Source organism: Gracilinanus agilis, chromosome 2 (assembly GCF_016433145.1).
Source record: "Gracilinanus agilis isolate LMUSP501 chromosome 2, AgileGrace, whole genome shotgun sequence".
NCBI lineage: Eukaryota > Metazoa > Chordata > Mammalia > Didelphimorphia > Didelphidae > Gracilinanus > Gracilinanus agilis.
The window spans coordinates 254,040,611-254,058,320 of record NC_058131.1 but is presented as its reverse complement, the minus strand read 5'-3'; the positions used below and the strand labels follow the sequence as shown (position 1 = coordinate 254,058,320).

General features: G+C 38.4%; 1 protein-coding gene across 1 annotated transcript; it reads right to left on the bottom strand.

Moving 5' to 3' along the window:
- Positions 1–9,232: 9,232 nt before the first annotated feature.
- Positions 9,233–15,923, bottom strand: PCK1 (phosphoenolpyruvate carboxykinase 1). The gene is made up of 10 exons (XM_044663840.1): positions 15,835–15,923; positions 15,396–15,669; positions 14,760–14,941; positions 13,865–14,068; positions 13,586–13,773; positions 12,343–12,505; positions 11,669–11,893; positions 11,447–11,578; positions 10,706–10,801; positions 9,233–10,250 (listed from the first exon to the last, which is right to left on the bottom strand). The coding sequence occupies exons 2-10, from the start codon at positions 15,617–15,619 to the stop codon at positions 9,796–9,798; spliced, it is 1,869 nt and encodes a 622-aa protein (XP_044519775.1). The 5' UTR covers positions 15,620–15,669; positions 15,835–15,923; the 3' UTR covers positions 9,233–9,795.
- Positions 15,924–17,710: the final 1,787 nt, after the last annotated feature.

Genomic DNA, 17,710 nt, shown 5'->3' with positions numbered 1-17,710 from the left:
TTAAAAAATAAAATAAAAGAATTAGGCAGAGACCAGCATAAAGAAGCAGTCAGCAGCAAATGATTTCTGCCTCAGCCTGTTGGGCTCAAGCTCTGTCCAAGGTCTATGGACCTTGAGCTAATGCAATAACCCAGTACCAGGGAACCCCATTCACTGATGGTGATATCTTTTTTTTTTTTTTTAACCTATGGCACACTGCTCTTTGCTCAATAATTCTGGTGAGCCTGGGCAGTAGGAGAAAGGTCTATGGGTAGATGCCAAAATAAGAAACTGAGGATTTAAATGATGTTTCAGAAGGTATCTAAACCTTAAAAACAGTTTCCATGTCAAGTATGTGGGGAAAAGGGACAAGCCAGAATATTTACAGGTTTTTTTAATATGTACAATTCCTTCTCAGGAATCCTTTGTTCTATAAGGAAGAACTTAAATTCATAGACCCAAGCCTCTAGAGCTGGAAGAAGACTTAGAATATACAATGTCAGAGCTAGAAAGGGTCTTAGAGGTCATCTTGACCTCTCTTTAAAAAAATCAGATTAACTATATCTATTATGATTACAGATAATAGACATTTTAAAAACTACTATATCAGTTGCCCATGACTTGAACGTTTTTGATGCTCAAGAAATATTATTTGACAGACTGAAACAATACCTCATATCAGAGAAGCTACATAGTACAGTGGATAGCAAAATGGACCTGGTTTCAAATCTGGTCTCAGACACTTCCTAGGTATGCAACCCTGGGCAAGTCACTTGACTAATCCTTGGTGTTCTTCTGTCTTAGAACTGATACTAAGACAGAAGGTAAAGGAGAAGGGGAGAGAAGGAAGAGGGAGAGAGGGAGAGAGAGGGGGAGAAAGAAAGAAAGAGAAAGAAAGAAAGGAAGAAAGAAAGAAAGAAAGAAAGAAAGAGAGAGAGAGGGAGGGAGGGAGGGAGAAAGGAAGGAAGGAAGGAAGGAAGGAAGGAAGGAAGGAAGGAAGGAAGGATCCTTGGTATAGTGAAGACAGAGATAGATCAGTAAAGCTGGAGGGGAGTTTAAATAACAGTGATGCTTCACTTCACTCTAGACTCCGGTTTTTCATCCATTTCCTCCATGGTCTAAACAACACCTCTATCTCTGAAAATATCCTTTTTCCCTCTTTATTCCCCACTCCAATTCTGGAACTATTTCTGTCATTATCTGATTGCTTTAGGAAACTTTTATAGCAATTTGGTAATATTAGTGGTAATAGGCATTTTTGCTTTACATTTGATCTTAATGGAAAGGTCTCTAATTTTTCTCTATTACATGTTTATTTATGGTTTTAGATAAATAATGTGTAATATATTAAGAAAAGTTCTATTTATTCCTATGCTTTCTAGTGTTTCTAACAGAAAAAGATGTTGAATTTTGCCAAAATCCATCTATTAACATAATAATTTAGTTCTGATTATTTAAATTATTAACAAAGTTTATTATCATTAGAGTCCTCCTCATATTAATCCAAACCTGCATTTCTGGTAGAAATCCAATTTGATCATAGTGTATAATCTTTCTAAAATGTTAGTCAATTTGCTAATATTTTATTTTAAATGTTTGTGTCCATTTTCATTGGAGATGTTAGTTTATAGTTTTTGTTTTCTATTTTGTTCTTCCTGATTTAGGTATCAGGACCAAATTAATATCACAGAAAGAGATTTGGAAGATACTTTTTTCCCTTATTTTTGTAATGTTTGTGTAATATTGCAATTACTTTTCTTTGAATTTTGATACAATTCACTTATAAATCATCTGATCCTGAAATTTTTATTTCCTTTAGGAAGTCACTTATGGCTTGTTCAAAGTATTTTCCTGGATATTCAGTTATTTAAATAACAAAAATATAGAGACAGAGATAGAAGTAGACAGAAAGAGACAAAAATAGAAATATATACAATTTCATAGAGAGACAGAGACAGACAGAAAGAGAATATAGACAGAAAGAAACGGAGACAAAAACAGAGATATTGAGAAACCGGCAGACAGAGACAGAAAGAAACAGAAATAGAGGCAGAGAGAGAAACAAAACCAAAAAATATATACAGTTTTATATAGAGAGGCAGACAGGTAGAAACAGAAATATAAAGACACAGAAACAGACAGACTTTTAAGCGATTAAAAGGAAGATGTTTTGAAAGTACAATATAGGGATAATACCTTGAGTTTTTAGAGTACTTGATACTTCTCACAATAGAGCATATCTCTTGGTCCAAGGTTGCTGAAGGTGATAATAGTAAGAAGAAAGTTCCCATTCTGGTTCACACTTAATATTTTTACCATTGACTTCAATGAATCCCTAGGTGTCAGACGGGTAACTTTCACACAGAACACAAGGCTAGAGATGACTAACAGAGTCAAAGTCCAAAAAATATTATAACAAGCTAGAATCACAGACTGAGTCTAATAAGATTTAAGCAGGATATTTGCATAAAACAAATCAACTTCACAAGAACAGGATTGGAAAAGTGTTGTTAGACAACCATTCCGTTTGTTACTCAAGACCCAAAGCCCACTAGTAGAGGATCTTCTACAATGGTGGAGAGTGATGCCAGCCTGAGGGATAGGATAGAGTTGGGAGTATGAAGAGACTTAGGAGATGCAAAGAGACTGAAGAATTTGGTGTGCTCTCAATCTCAATCTCTCTCTCTCTCTCTCTCTCTCTCTCTCTCTCTCTCTCTCTCTCTCTCTCTACTCTTCATATAGGCAATGTCATTACTCTCCACCAATGAGAAGAGAGTTCTATACCAAGGGGCTTTAAAGTTGTATCTGTAAATGGTATTCTGGTGTGCCACAAGCTCACGTTGAGTCAATTCTGTGGCATGACAGCCAATTAAATCTATGTTGGTACCAACTTAGGTTGCATTAAGGGAGGCTCAGCATTCAGACCAAGGGAGATGATGGCAGCACTGTCTTCTGTCTTTATCAGAATCCATCTAGAGAACTGTGATCAACTCTGGGTGCTACACTTTGAGAAGGACATTGATGATTTATCCCACAAAGGGGTGAACAGATTGATGGCTATGCCAGATGAGGATTGGTTTAAAATAGAGAAGTCTTATGAGGTAGGAGGAAGGTGAAGGGAATTATAGCTCTTTTCAAGTATTTGAAAGACAAATAGAAATGAGTTTAGATTTGTTCTCTTTGGCCCCAGGGGGAAGAATTAGGAGAAATGGGGGCCTTTCAATGGTATTTGCAGAGAGGCAGATTGAGATTCAATATACAGAAAACTTTTCTAACAACTAGAACTATTCAATAATGGAATGGGCTTCCTTGGGAGGTTGTCAGTTCCACATCACTGGAGATCTTCAAGCAGAAGTTGGATTACTACTAACCAGGGAGATTCTAGTCCATTTCACTTCAGACTAAATGACCTATAAGGTCCATTCCAACTGTGAGATGCTGAGATGGAAAAAGCAGCTCTGGCCATCCCTCACTCCCTAGCTGGATATTCAAAAGGCAAGGACAAGCCAGCCAAGCGGAACAGAGCAAAGAGACATCTCTGTCTTTTTAGGAGAGATGAACGCAGGTTGTGATCTGTTAGAGCCAAAGGAGAAAAGTAATGAGAAGTAGGGAAAGCAAGGGATAAGGCGGCCAGAATTTGTTAGGAATGGTGGTAGCTAAAGAGAGGTTAATGAGAATACCTTTTCACATTGCTGGGTTTTCGCCGCCTCTTTTTGATTTTCACAAAAGGCTTCATGAAGAAAAGGGCCATGTTTTGTTATTGTGATAAAATATTTGCATTTCCACAAAAAAACAAAACAAAACTAGAAATCTGAGCTCCTACAATTGATGGGGACCATGAAGAATTCATCTAAAAAGCCTTGTTTACTTGTTTCCTGGAGCCATTGTAGAAATACTTCCAATAACTGACAGGGAACCAAGAGGTCTGGGACTTTGCCCTAGTTTCAACATTGCATGGCAAGAATAAGTAGTTTAACTACCCTAAGCCTTGCTTCTTCATGTGGTAAATGAGGGGCTTGAATTGGTGGTCTCTGAGTTGTCTTCAGAGTTGTCCTCACAAAGATCTCCAATTTTCTGACTACCTCATGTAATAAATGAAATATCCAGAGGCTGTATATATTAAATATAAAATTATATATTAATCAGGTGCTAGAAAAAAATCTAACTAGCTAGTGGACTCTCACCAGTCTAAACAGACACCAAGGAATTTGAACAGGGCAAAAGGTGGTGTGTGTGTGTGTGTGTGACAGAGACAGACAGACAGACAGACAGACAGACAGAGACAGACAGAGAGAGATAGAAAGAGAGAGAGAGAGAGAGAGAGAGAGAGAGAGAGAGAGAGAGAGAGAGTTGGAGGCATCAAATTGAGCAGCTGAGTGACTAGGCAGCTTGACTGGACAAGAGCTGGGCAAGAAAGAGACATATGTATGAACATCTAGGCAGGAGAACTAGACCAGAGCTAGCAAGAGAACAGCGAAGGAGAGGGGCAAAAGAGAGCCTCTAATGCACATTTTATATACTCCTTATGACATCATCATCTAGTCCCTCTCAGGATATCTCTGATTGGAAAATAGTCACTTAAGAAGTGGCTTCAGAGATTTCAATTCCTCCCTCACCACTTCCTCACAGGAATGCCAAGGACCTTCCATTCCCAAAATGGCAGCTGCCCAGGGCACTGGATTCATTACATGAGGTAATCAAGCAGCTTTTCAGCCCTGCCCCCAAATTCTGTACTTCTTTACAAAGATCTTAACAAAAAGGGAGAACTCAACCCAATTTCACAACCTGTGGAGAAACTGTTTGAGCTTTAAAATGAAGTTTTATCAAGGGAGCTAAAAAGAAAACTTCACAAAACCCACCAATTTTTAATAAATTTAATAAATAAAAATTAATGTTGATTAATTAAAGCCTTACTGGATAGCCATGAAAACAGCAAGATACTATATGAGAACACACACTACACAAAGCAAAAATATTAAATCATGTATACTTACCTCAGGCCCCAATACTATTATATACTAGATAGGGACTATGCAGGCATAGTTTGGCTAGGAAATGGCTTGCCCTTGTATTGAGTTCTTCCACCTCTTGAACTCTACTCCTCCTAGAAGCTCTCATTGACTCACTTTGACTCTATACCCCTCAAACCTGACTAAGCTACAAGTCAGCAAGTGAAGAATCAAATGGTTATGAACCTTGTGTAAATTTTCAAGTTATTAAGTATGAACAATGTGTTTTCTCTTCCTGAAAGAACTGTAGGTTCCCCAACTAACAAAGTCCCATGGTTAAAAAGTCACACAATAGCACCCAAGAAATTAATGCTCACTGGCTTTCTGGAGTGCCAAAAGATGAGGAATGAGATGGATGCTCATTGACTGTAGGAACAGATGAACAAATTGTGGTAGAGAAATTTAAAGAAATATTCATGTGCCATGAGAAATGACAGGTTAGAAAAGATTCAGAGAAGCTTATATGAATCAATTCAGCGAAATAAGAAAAACCAAGAAAACCTTGGGCAAAATCACTGTTCCACCTCTCTGGGACTCCTTCTTTATTTATTTATTTAGAAAAATTTTGAAAAATTTTATTTAATTAATTTAGAATATTTTTCCATGGTTACATGATTCATGTTCTTTCCCTCCCCTCCTCTCATTCCTTCCTGTAGCCAATGAGCAATTCCACTGTGTTTTACATGTGTTATTGATTAAGATCTATTTCCATATTATTAATATTTGCCTTAGGGTGATCCTGGTCCCCAAACTTTTTTGGCCTACCACCCCCTTTCCAGAAAACAATACTACTTAGCCCCCGGAAATTAAATTTTTTTTAAAATTTCAATAGCAATTAATAGGAAAGATAAATGTACCTGTGGCCATCACCACACCCCTGGATCGCTGCAGCACCCACCAGGGAGTGGTGGTGCCCACTTTGGGAATCACTGCCTTAGAGTCTACATCCCCAATCATGTCCCCATCAACCCATGTGATCAAGCAATTGATTTTCTTCTGTTTTTGCTCCCAGAGTTCTTTCTCTGGATGTGGATAGGGTTCTTCCTTATAAATCCCTTAGAATTGTCCTGGATTATTGCTTTGCTGCTAGTACAGAAGTCCATTACATTGGATTATATCACAGTGTATCAGTCTCTGTGTACAATGTTCTTCTGGCTCTGCTCCTTTCACTCAGCATCAATTCCTGGAGGTCTTTCCAGATTACACGGAATTCCTCCAGTTCATTATTTCTTTTAGCACAATAATATTCCATCACCAACAGATACCACAATTTGTTCAGCCATTCCCCAATTGAAGGACATACCCTCATTTTTCAATTTTTTGCCACCACAAAGAACGTGGCTATAAATATTTTGATACAAGTCTTTTTCCTTGTTATCTCTTTGGGGTATAAACCCAGCAGTTTATGGCTGGACCAAAGGGCAGATAGTCTTTTAAAGCCCTTTGGGTATAGTTCCAAATTGCTTTCCAGAATGGCTGGATCAATTCACAAATCCACCAGCAATGCATTAATTGGGACTCCTTTTTTAATGACATCTAAGGTCCTTTCCAGCTCTCAATCTATGATCCTATTCATAAATACAGCAATTATAATCATGTAAAAGGTAAAAAACCACTGCAAGTGAATTGACCAGAGTTGGCTTCAGAACACTAATGAGGAGCATACATACCTTGTTTCTTCAGGGGAGAGACAGTGCAGGATGTGGTATATACCTTTGAATATAATCAAAGTCCATTTATTTATTTTTCAAAATCAGTTTAATTAACTATTTTCTTGTTATAAGAAAGACTGCTGCTAATGGAGTGTGATACAAAGAGACCGCCAGGGGTTGGTTTTTTTTTGTTTTTGTTTTTGTTTTTTTAAGAATCAGAAGTGTTGGACATGACTGAAAGAACTCAACAACAAAAATGTGTTCTAGATAACTAATTTGTTTCTTCTGTTATTTGAGAGAACATTGCTATCTGCAAGATATTAAGCTCAATATTCTAGCCAGTCTTGCTAAGCATAAGAAAACAAGTACCTTAGAATGATTGTCTCAGCTTTATAATCTAAATGACATATGACATGAAATATACACATAACATCTGTGGCATTCATAAGGTCCCGCAACAAAACTTTTATTTTATTTTTTATTATCTTAAAATTTTTTATTTATTTAATTAATTTAGAATATTTTTCCATGTTTACAAGATTTGTGTTCTTTCCCTCCCCTCCCTCCACCCCCCACTCCCCACCCGTAGCCAATGTGCAATTCCACTGGGTTTTACATGTGTCATTCATTGATCAGGACCTATTTCCATATTATTGATATAGCAACAAAACTTTTAGGAAAAGTGTGGCTCATAGTATCTCATACTATGTTGGTTGGATTATATCCAACCAAGTGTTTGGATTATAATGTACTCGAGGGCAGAGACTCTATCACCACCACTCCTCCTTCATCTCCAACATGCTGAATTTAGTGCTGGTCACACAGGAAGAATTTGTCATGCTATTATTAGCAGGCAGCCTGTGCAGCGGACAGAATATTTGATTTGAAGTCAGGAAGATCTGAGTTTGAATTCTGCTACAGTCACTCACTGGGTGTATGATTCTGGACAAGTGACATCCTCTTTCAATCTGTTTCCTCATTCCATAAAATAGAGGATAAAAGCACCTACCTTCCAGGGTTGTTGTAAGAATCAAATCAGATTTAATGTATGAAAAGTATTTTGCAAAACTTAAGGTGCTGTCAATGCTAGCTATTGTTATTATCATTGTTGTTGTTGTTATTGACACTTTCCCCTACAAAATACTTTACATCCATCATCACATTTCATCCTACTGTGAAAGAGAAGGAAAATAGATATTATATTCATTTTACAGATAAGGCTAGTAAAGGTTTAGTGACTGGTCCAAGGGCACACAGCTAGTAGGTAACAAAGGTGGGATTCAAATCCAGGTCTTGAGACTCCAGTTCCAAAGTTAATATTTTTCCAGTCAACCACAGCTAGTGAATGATAGTAACTCACCTGGATACAGTTCTTTAAAATCTACTATTTTTCCCAGTTATCCATTTTACAAATGGGGAAACTGAAGCTCAGTAGTCTTCAATGACTTTTCTGGTACACAACACAGTTAGGAGGCAAGAACAGAAATGAGAGTCAAACCCATGTGTCCTGACTCTAGCACTGGAGTTTTTTATGGTTCTGCCTCTTCAGAAAAGATAACAGACCCCAAGAATCTGTGAAAGCCTTTCAATTCATTGAGTCATTAGAAAACTCATGGTAAAACTTCGCCAGAAGGAGCTGTATGAATTCTCCAACATTCATGAGTCAATTGTTATTAAAGTTGTGTTTTAGAGGCAATAGGCACCCAGGTCCTCAGGACCAGAACCCAGCAAGCTCAAATTCTGACAGTCGAGTCCTACAAAAGGGCCTTCTAATAAAGCAAGAAAAAGCCAAGAAAGGGGGAATTACTCCTTTGGAATTTTATAGCTTGTCTAGCAGACAATTTGAGGAAAGAAGGACCTCTTTTGGACCAGAACTAGGCATCCTTTTACACATGGGCTTTTGTGACAATGGCCCTACAGTAGGGAGGAATGATGAAAGTGCTATCATCTTGGATTCTTGCAGCACTTCCCAAATATTTTATCCAGTTATTTGGTTAATTTAATTAATCTGAATCATTTTCTTCAACATTACTTTACATTTTATTCTCTTTCTCCTTCCTCTTTTTTCTTCTTTTCCTCTTTGACCTTCTCTGAGTCACTGAATGAAAATGGGTTTCTGAAGGGCCTACTATATGCCCAGCATTGTTTTAAGTATTAGGGATACAAGTGCTAAAGCTGACGATAGAGCCTGTTTTTGATAAGCTTACATTTTAAGGAGAGGAAGAAGTGGAGAAGGTGAAGGATGACAATATATAAATGGGAGTGGTGGCCTGGGAGAGTATTTCAGTTTGAAAAGTTGCTGGGATGGTGAGTAGTCACTGAGGACAGACTGACATACCCTTTCTAAGAAAAATGGCCATATTGATTTGATCCCTTTCCGTCCTTTTTCTTCTTTGTCCATTTCCTTTCTTATCACTTGTCCCGCCTCATCCCTCAGCCACTAAGTGCTGTCATAAATATGCTTTTTCCTTCATTAGTGGGAATGTTTCAAGTAATAGTTGAGCACAGAATTTCTTCTAACAACCAGCCACCACAGAGACCTGAATGCCCTTTTGCTATGTGACTCAAAATAAAAAATTCAAGCAAGTAAAGTATTTTCTACAAAAGTTTATTGAATAATTTCAGAGTTAAGTCATGCCAAAAATTAGAAATCACATAAAGGTAAGGAATAGTGTATAAAAATAATTTAAACAGATAAACTAATAATAGTAGCATTTCATTCTAGTAAAGACTAACCAGTAATCTTTCCCAAGAATTTTCTAAAGATGTTAAATATGTTTTAATAACAATACATTCAGGTATACACATACACACACACAAATACATATATGTACATCTCAAGTATTTTTCTTTCTGAGTTTCATAGTCCCCTGTGATATTACTAAGATGAATAAGGGCTAGTGTCTAAGTGTTCGTAGAATAAAGGAGATATGACTAAGATTTTCCCTCCCAATCCTGAAAAATTAAATCGTGTTTTTCAGAGTTCCTACCAGGCTCATCAGTGCATTCATTAGAGTGCTACCCCAGTGCATTTATTATCGTCCTATCCTCGGTGCCTGGTCATTCACTTGGCTAGGCATCTTATGAAGGGGAAACTAGTCATCAGTTTCCCCCACAACAAAAACCAAACATACAGTAATCCACCACTAGCCTGATTACATCTGGCTTATTCTTTGCTTAAGGGCAACGACTTCCCTTTCAATTTCATAAGGCAGGTCAGTATTGACTTGCTCTTCAAAGTACTTCTCAATGTCCTCCACCTCTTTCTCCCAGAACTCCTTGGAGATGTTGAAGAGCTCTGCCATGTTGATATCAGTCAGGCCCTTGAGATTGAAGGCATCTTCAGAAGGGATGTAACCAATGGGTGTGAGTTTAGCATTGTCTTCTCCATTGATCCTGTTGAAGATCCACTCCAGGACACGGGAGTTCTCCCCATATCCTGGCCAAAGGAATTTGCCTTCCTTATCCTTCCGGAACCAGTTGACATGGAAGATCTTGGGCAGTTTAGCTGCTGGGCGCTGAGCCATGCTGAGCCAATGAGCCAGATACTTCCCAAAGTTGTAGCCAAAGAAAGGTCTCATAGCAAATGGGTCATGCATGATGACTTTGCCTATTAAATAATCAGAGAATAATATGAAATACATATGCTGTGTCTATTTAGCAACAATCATTCCTGATAAAGTGGGTCAGAATTTCCTGTCATTAGAATAGTATAACAAATACTGAGGAAGAGAGAGAGTGTGTGTGCAGTAACAAATAAAGAGCCAGCCTTAAAGTCAAGAAGACCTGACTCTGATAAATATTATATGACCTTGGACCAATTTTTGAACCTTTTGCCTCACTGTATGTATGTCCTAAGAGTTTAAGTGATAAAAGAACTAACAATGGAATTTCCAAAGATCTGGATCAAAGAAAAAAATTATAAACTATGCTATACAGATAATGACAATAAGAAAAAAATAAATGCTCTACAAGGCTGAGTGGGTAACTAGGTTTGATATTTTAAACACTAAAAGAAAAACTTGTTCGCAAGTCCTGTGGTTTTAAATTTTATTTTCTCCTTACCTTTGTGCTCAGCTGCTGCTGTTGCTTCTGACCTCATTGAGGCCCCAACAAATACTCCATGCTGCCAGTTTATAGATTCATAGACCAGAGGTATACCTTAAGCAAGAAAAATGGTACATTAGAATTGGGACTCTATTCAAGTCCTGCTCGCACACGTCAGCATGACCTGGAAGCGACCCATGTTTCACTAAAACTACATCATTAGGACGTAAGTCCTGGCAGGTTCTACTGCTAAGCTGGAAAGGTTAAGAGGACAGACCTATTGATCGAGTGTGACTGTCATCTGAGGATCAACCCAGTGAAGCGTGGGCAAGCTCATTGCCAGAAAGCCATCATGGTTTCATTTGCTCAGAGTCACCAATGGTACCCACAATGATTCTATCTTTGCTGTAAAATATTGGCCTAGAATTTGAGAAGTAAAATTTCCAGTGGAAACACCGAAAATGTTGATTTTCTAAAAGCTCAACTTTAGAAGAGAGAGCATGGTATGGTGGACAGAGTGACAGTTTGACATTCAGGAAGCTTTGAGTGTAAATCCTTCCTCTTTATATTCACTAGAAATATGATAACTAAGTGAATCACTTAAACTCTATGTTACTGAAGCAGTTCTCTAGGATGCATTTAAAGCACAGATAGGTAGCAACCTACACTGGTGGAGGGAGTTGCCATACCCACAACAGAAAAATCATAAGTTCTAATAATAACCCACATCTTTTAATTATCAGTAAATGCCATTCTTACCAGCAGGTCTACGGCCTCCAAAGATAATGCCTTCTATTGGAACTCCTTCTGGAGACTCCCAGGCAGGATCAATGATGGGACACTGGTTTGCAGGAGTGCAGAACCGGGAATTAGCATGAGCACAAGGCTCTCCTGGGTAAGACAGGAAGAAAGATGATGGTTAGAATCATATCTTAGAAGAAATTCAGCATGTGCATCATGGTCCCATTTGTGTGCTCTTACCATCCTCTGGAGTCCATTCCTTGTTTTTCCATGATGTAAGTGTAACTCCTGGGCCTAAAGGCTCATCAATGCCTTCCCAGTAAACACCTCCATCACTTGTTTCTGCAACGTTGGTAAAGATAGTGTTCTTCTGAATAGTCTTAATGGCATTGGGGTTCGTTTTCACAGAAGTCCCAGGAGCGACTCCAAAAAATCCGTTTTCTGGGTTAATAGCCCTTAAATTGCCTGAAATTTAAAAAATGTTGAAGTAGAGGTGAATATGAAACAAGTATTTATACTTGAAAATGTATTCTAATTAGTTTTAAGCAAACTTTTTTCTGGCCAAATTCAAAGCCTTTTCTGTATTCCTTAGATAAAATTCCATTTTATTCTGGAATTATACTTGTTTTGCTTCTGTAAAGCATTACACTAAATTTCAAGACTTGAAAATCTTTTGAGCCTCAGATAGCTTCCCATCAAACAACATTTTGACAGGTTATATATGAAAACAAAGTCAGCAACATATGGATTGTATTTTGAATCCAGATTTTTAATTAAGGGAAAATGCTTTCAAAAATACATTTCTAACAGAACCATTTCTCATGGAAATATTTGTAAATAATTTAAAATGTTTTAAAAGCAAAAAGAAAAATTCACCTGATCCCCACAGGCACATAAAGGACAAAAATAGTTACCTTGCTCATCAAATTTCATCCAAGCAATATCATCACCAACACATTCAACTTTCCATCCTGGAAGTGTTGGGTTCATCATTGCCAAGTTGGTCTTTCCACAGGCACTAGGAAAAGCTGCAGCAAAGTATTTCTTCTTGCCCTCAGGATTTGTGATGCCCAGGATCTGTTGGGAAATAAAATCCTTATAGAATGGCAATTTGCCCCCTACCGTAGGTCTTTCAAGAGCCCAAAGTGGCAGGAGCTTCTTCTATGTCTAATTTTCTTTTTTGGCATTAGTGCTTCAAAATGCTAAGTCAAACTCTCAAAAATATTGACTAGAGCTCTCCTTAGGTCTGCTCTTATCTGGAAAGCTTAAAATAGCCTTAACTCTCATGTGAACACATTCATCAAGTAGAATTTCCTAATATTTTCTGCAACATATATAACCATCTATGCCCCATTGAGCCCCACTTTTGCATTTACTTCTACTTTTGAGAGCCAAGACAAACTAGAAGAGGAATGTAAAGATCTACATTCAACTCTGAGGTATGCCGCTATACTACCTGTATGATGCAAGACAAATTATTTTGGCCCTTTGGGTCTCAGTTTCATTATCTATAAAAATAAGAGAGCTAGACTAGATGATCTCTGAAGTCTCATACATCTCTAAAGCTTGAAGTCCATTTCAAATCTATGCAAATATAAAATACGTTTTATAGAATCATATTATTTTAGAATTGAAAGAGATCTTAAAGTTGATCTAGTCCAGTGGTTCCCAAACTTTTTTGGCCAACCGCCCCCTTTCCAGAAAAAATATTACTTAGCCCCCTGGAAATTAATTTTTTTAAAATTTTAATAGCAATTAATAGGAAAGATAAATGCACCTGTGCCCATCACTACCTTCCTAGATCACTACAGCACCCACCAGGGGGCGGGGGCACCCACTTTGGGAATCACTGATCTAGACCAACTCTTATCTGAAACATTCCTCCCCTCTATAACCTCCCTAACCAGACATAAACTAGCCTCTGCTTTAGCAAATATTGTGATAGAACTTGTTACTTCATAAGCAACCTGTTCCAACTTTAGACTGTTTTAATTATCATTAGCTGTCTTACACATAATAAACACTTAATAATGCTTGCTGAATTGAATTATGCCACAACCTGTCTCTTTAAATTCCCATCCATTAATTCTAGATCTTTCCTTTGAGACCTATGGTAGAATAAATCTAATCTCTTATTTTTTGTTTTCATCATCTTACCAGCATATGTTCTGCAAGCCAGCCTTCTTCCTTAGCAATCCTGCTTGCTATTCTGAGGGCAAAGCACTTTTTCCCCAGGAGAGAGTTTCCACCATAACCACTTCCAAAGGAAATAATCTCTCGGCGATCAGGAATGTGAGCAATGAGCGTCAGTTCTGGATTACAGGCCCAGTTGTTGACTAACGGTTCTGTAGAACATGACACAGACAAGTGAGTATCAATTTCTCTGAATGGAGTTTACCTAAGCTTTGGCTAAAGGCCAAATAAGCAGGCACTTACTTTTTAAAGGTAAGGGGCAGCCCACGGAATGAAGGCATTTTACAAATTCCCCATTTCCCAGTGCTTCCAAGACGGGGGTTCCCATTCGGGTCATGATCTTCATGCTGGCCACTACATAGGGTGAATCTGTCAGTTCGATGCCAATCTTTGACAGAGGAGAACCAATGGGGCCCATGCTGAAAGGAATCACGTACATTGTTCGGCCTATGGAACAAGAAAGAATAAATGAGAAATGATTCAGGAAATCTCAAGCTTGATTTGAAGAATATTCCCTGGTTCTCTCTATAGCCACATGTGAATTATTTCCCACTTAGAACACACTCTCTTCCCCAAATAAACAGCCCTGATAAGGAGATTTAAGTACATGTTGGAACTGGATTAAATAGCAATTTATCATTAAAGTTTACCTTGAATTATTAAGTTATTTGACATGTACATAGCCTAGGCAGCTAGGTTAGACAGAGCTCTAGGCTGAGAATCAGGAAGACCCAAGCCTGAATCCTGCTTAGGACATCAGCTATGTGATCCTAGGCAAGCTGTGACTTCCAACATCCATTTCTTTATTGATAAAATGAGGATAACAACAGCCCCTTACTCACAGAATAGTTGGGAGAACCAAATGAAAGGTATGATGCACTTTGCATACCTTAAAGTGCTCTATAAATGCAAGCTATCATAATCATTACTAACTATATATATATAATTTATATGCTTCAATAAAATTATAAATATGCCTCTTGACCTCAGTCATTTTCACATGTGAAATTTGAAAACAGTAGAGGCAACTGCATTCTGTTTCTAGCAAAAGAAGTATCCTTTGTACAGCTAGAATTAAAATGGTACATAATCATGGAAAGTTATGCTCGTTTCTTGCCATAGTAAATGTTTTATTCACCTTTCATGCATCCTGGAAATCTGGCACTGAAGGCTTTCTCAAAGTCCTCCTCAGACATCCAACGACCCAGTTGGCTAATTCCAGTCTTGGGGATTGGTACTGTGTCTCTTTGCTCCTGGGTGATGATGACAGTTTTGCTTTCAATTCTGGCCACATCTTTGGGATCTGTAAGAGCCAACCAGCTGGCAAAAGCAAAAATGTATATATTATTACTCAGTGAGTTGAGACAGTAGAATCTAAAGACAAATTTTAATACAGATGCAAATTCGCAAGGCTTCTCTCAATAAAATGCATAAAAATCTCAGGTAGAAGAGAACTCATGAGCCTCATAAAATTATAACTAATGTTAAGTGGGGAAAATGGTTTAGAAGTGGACTCTCTTTTAGAACCCTCCCTCCCCAGCGGCTCCCAATTGAGGCTTAATAATAAACATTTGAACAATGAATGAATGTATGAATGAATGAATGAACACTTTAAAAAAGGCTCAGGAGATTCCACAAAACTGGTAGATAAATCACAGAATCATATAATAATTCATTAAAGGTTTTTCATTCAAAGCTTCCTATAGACACAAAGCAAGAAAGAATAAACATTCCAAACTCCAATTAGGATTCTTACGGGTTTTTTTCCCCTTACCAGTTATCATACTTCTTCAGTTTCTTGATCATGCCTTGTTCCACCATACAGTCAATAATGTTCTTGTTCTCTTCCTCAGAACCATCGCAGATGTGAATTTTGTCCGGTTGGCACAACTGGGCGTTACTTTCCACGAAGTCTCTGACTTCTTGGGGCAAGGCGTCCAAGCTGCCCTGGACAACCTGGGCGGCGTGGTTCACGTTATTGTGAATCTGGGGAGCCATGCTAGCCGGGCGGGAAGAACAGGAGGGCAGCTCGAAACGATCGGCGCAATCTGAAAGTGAGACAACAGAGACCTCTCGCTTAGTCCAACCCCCTCAGAAGGACTCTCAGTAATTTGTCTAGATTTCATATCACTAGATAGCTGTTGCATCTGGAAATAGAAAATGAACTTAACGTTTAGAAATTCTCGACAGCTCTAAATGAAAGCTCTACTTACATCTCCTCTCTTTGGAGAGTCGGAGATCGAGGTGTGGTGGCTGGTGGGGTTTCCAGCTTCTTCCTGCTGAGTGTTTTCTTCCCTTTAGGAAGTTTGCGTCTGAAAGCACGCCCTCTCGCCTTAAATACTCTCCAGGAAGGAAAGCCCAACCCCCTAGTCTAGGATGAGGGAGGCTTGGCCCTTACGTCAGAACAGTATCTTTTGGACAGCTGCCATGAACTGCCATAGCTGGGAACAACTTGCGACAATATTGGGACGAAGGGGAGGGGGCAGTGTTATCATTTAACCGCCAGCTGATTAATGAGTACTAGCAGGTTTTTTCTCCACTGGACTGCCCCCAAGGAGCCCTTGCACAACTTGTTGACTTGCTAAAAACTTTGCCCCAGTTCAGTGCCAATGCAAAAAAGGAAAGAAACAAAACAAAAACAATCCACCAAGTATTTTCTTGAAAGGCAGATGGGGCTTAGTGTACGGAGTCCTGAGCAACTTGGAAAAGATGCCGGGACTGCTTAGATTGTTGGCAAAGGATAAACAGGCACACTTTGTGTACAGCTCCGCTAGGTTGCTGGCTGATTAAAAATTGGAGTAGCCTATCGTCCTAGGGCTATTTCCTCACCTCGGCCAAATCCCCTGAAGTCAGAGAAAGTCTAGTTTGTTGGCCCAGGCTGAGAGCACCAGGATTTAGTGTATTTAAATGTTTGACTTTCTGATTAAGATCTACCCTTCTGCTTGCCGGAGGCTGGGGATCCAGACAGGGTTTCCAGCTCTGCCACTCACTTAACTTTTATAAATGCAAAGTGTTCTGCAAACTTCCAAGGGCTATAAGAAGGTTAGCTGGTGCCATTCTGGGCCTCAGTTTCCTGATCTACAAAAATGAAAGGACTGAAGTAAATGTCCTTTTGGGTCCCTTCTAGCTATAAAGCTCTTATTTTTTTTTAATCATTTTGGGGACCCTAAAGAATTTTCATTTCTAATTTAGGATTAGACATCCTATACCTGGAAAGATACTCCTATTCATATTGAAGGGGGCAGAAATTAAAGCATGAACCATGATGTATTTTAAAAAATTAATATGATGAATTATAACAGACAAATGGGGTTTTCTTCGTCTATTAAATTCAGTCAGTCAATAAATAGTTACTAGCTTTACCCAGGTTTCTCTGCTCAGAAAAATTACTCTCTTAGAATAGATAAAACAGTTCTAGACCCTCAATCAAGAGAGGAAGGAGTGGAGAAGGGGGGAGAGAACTATGGTGAACTAATACTGTATGCCTACCACTGTGATAAATGCTAGGGATACAAATAGAAACAACAAAAACAAAACAAAACAAAACAAAACAAAACAAAGACAGCCCCTGCCCTCAAAGAGCTTACATTTTGAATTATATGGAAATAGGTTCTGAATGTTAATACATGAATAAACTAATGGAATTGCTTGTCAGATCCTTGAGTGGGGAGGGAAGAGGGTGGAGAAAAAACAGGAATCATGTAACCATAGAAAAAATATTTAAAAACAATTTTTTTAAAAGAGCTTACATTTTAATTGGGAAAAACAACAAAAAAAATAGAGAAGTGTGGGGTTGGTGGGAAGAGTAGAACTCTGGGGTGTGTTAGAATGTGAAGTCTATAGAAAAGAGGGATATAATTAAAGTAAACTCTTAGTTTTTCTTAGATTGCTTCAAATCTGCATGAAACCTCTCTTGGTCTCCCCAGCTGTTAGTGTCTTCCCTTGTGAGAATGCTACCCATCTTTTTTGTTGTTGTTTTTTAAACCCTTATCTTCCATCTTAGAATCAATACTGTATATTGGTTCCAAGGCAGAAGAGTGGTAAGGGCTAGGCAATGAGGATTAAGTGACTTGCCCAGGGTCACACAGC

Coding starts and splice junctions, on each gene's coding strand:
- PCK1 (XM_044663840.1), bottom strand. CDS start 15,619: ATGGCTCCCCAGATTCACAATAACGTGAACCACGCCGCCCAGGTTGTC. Junction 14,069..14,759: donor ATTTCCAGGATGCATGAAAG/GTGAATAAAACA, acceptor CTTGTTCCATAG/GCCGAACAATGTACGTGATT. Junction 13,774..13,864: donor CTGCCCCTTACCTTTAAAAA/GTAAGTGCCTGC, acceptor CATGTTCTACAG/AACCGTTAGTCAACAACTGG.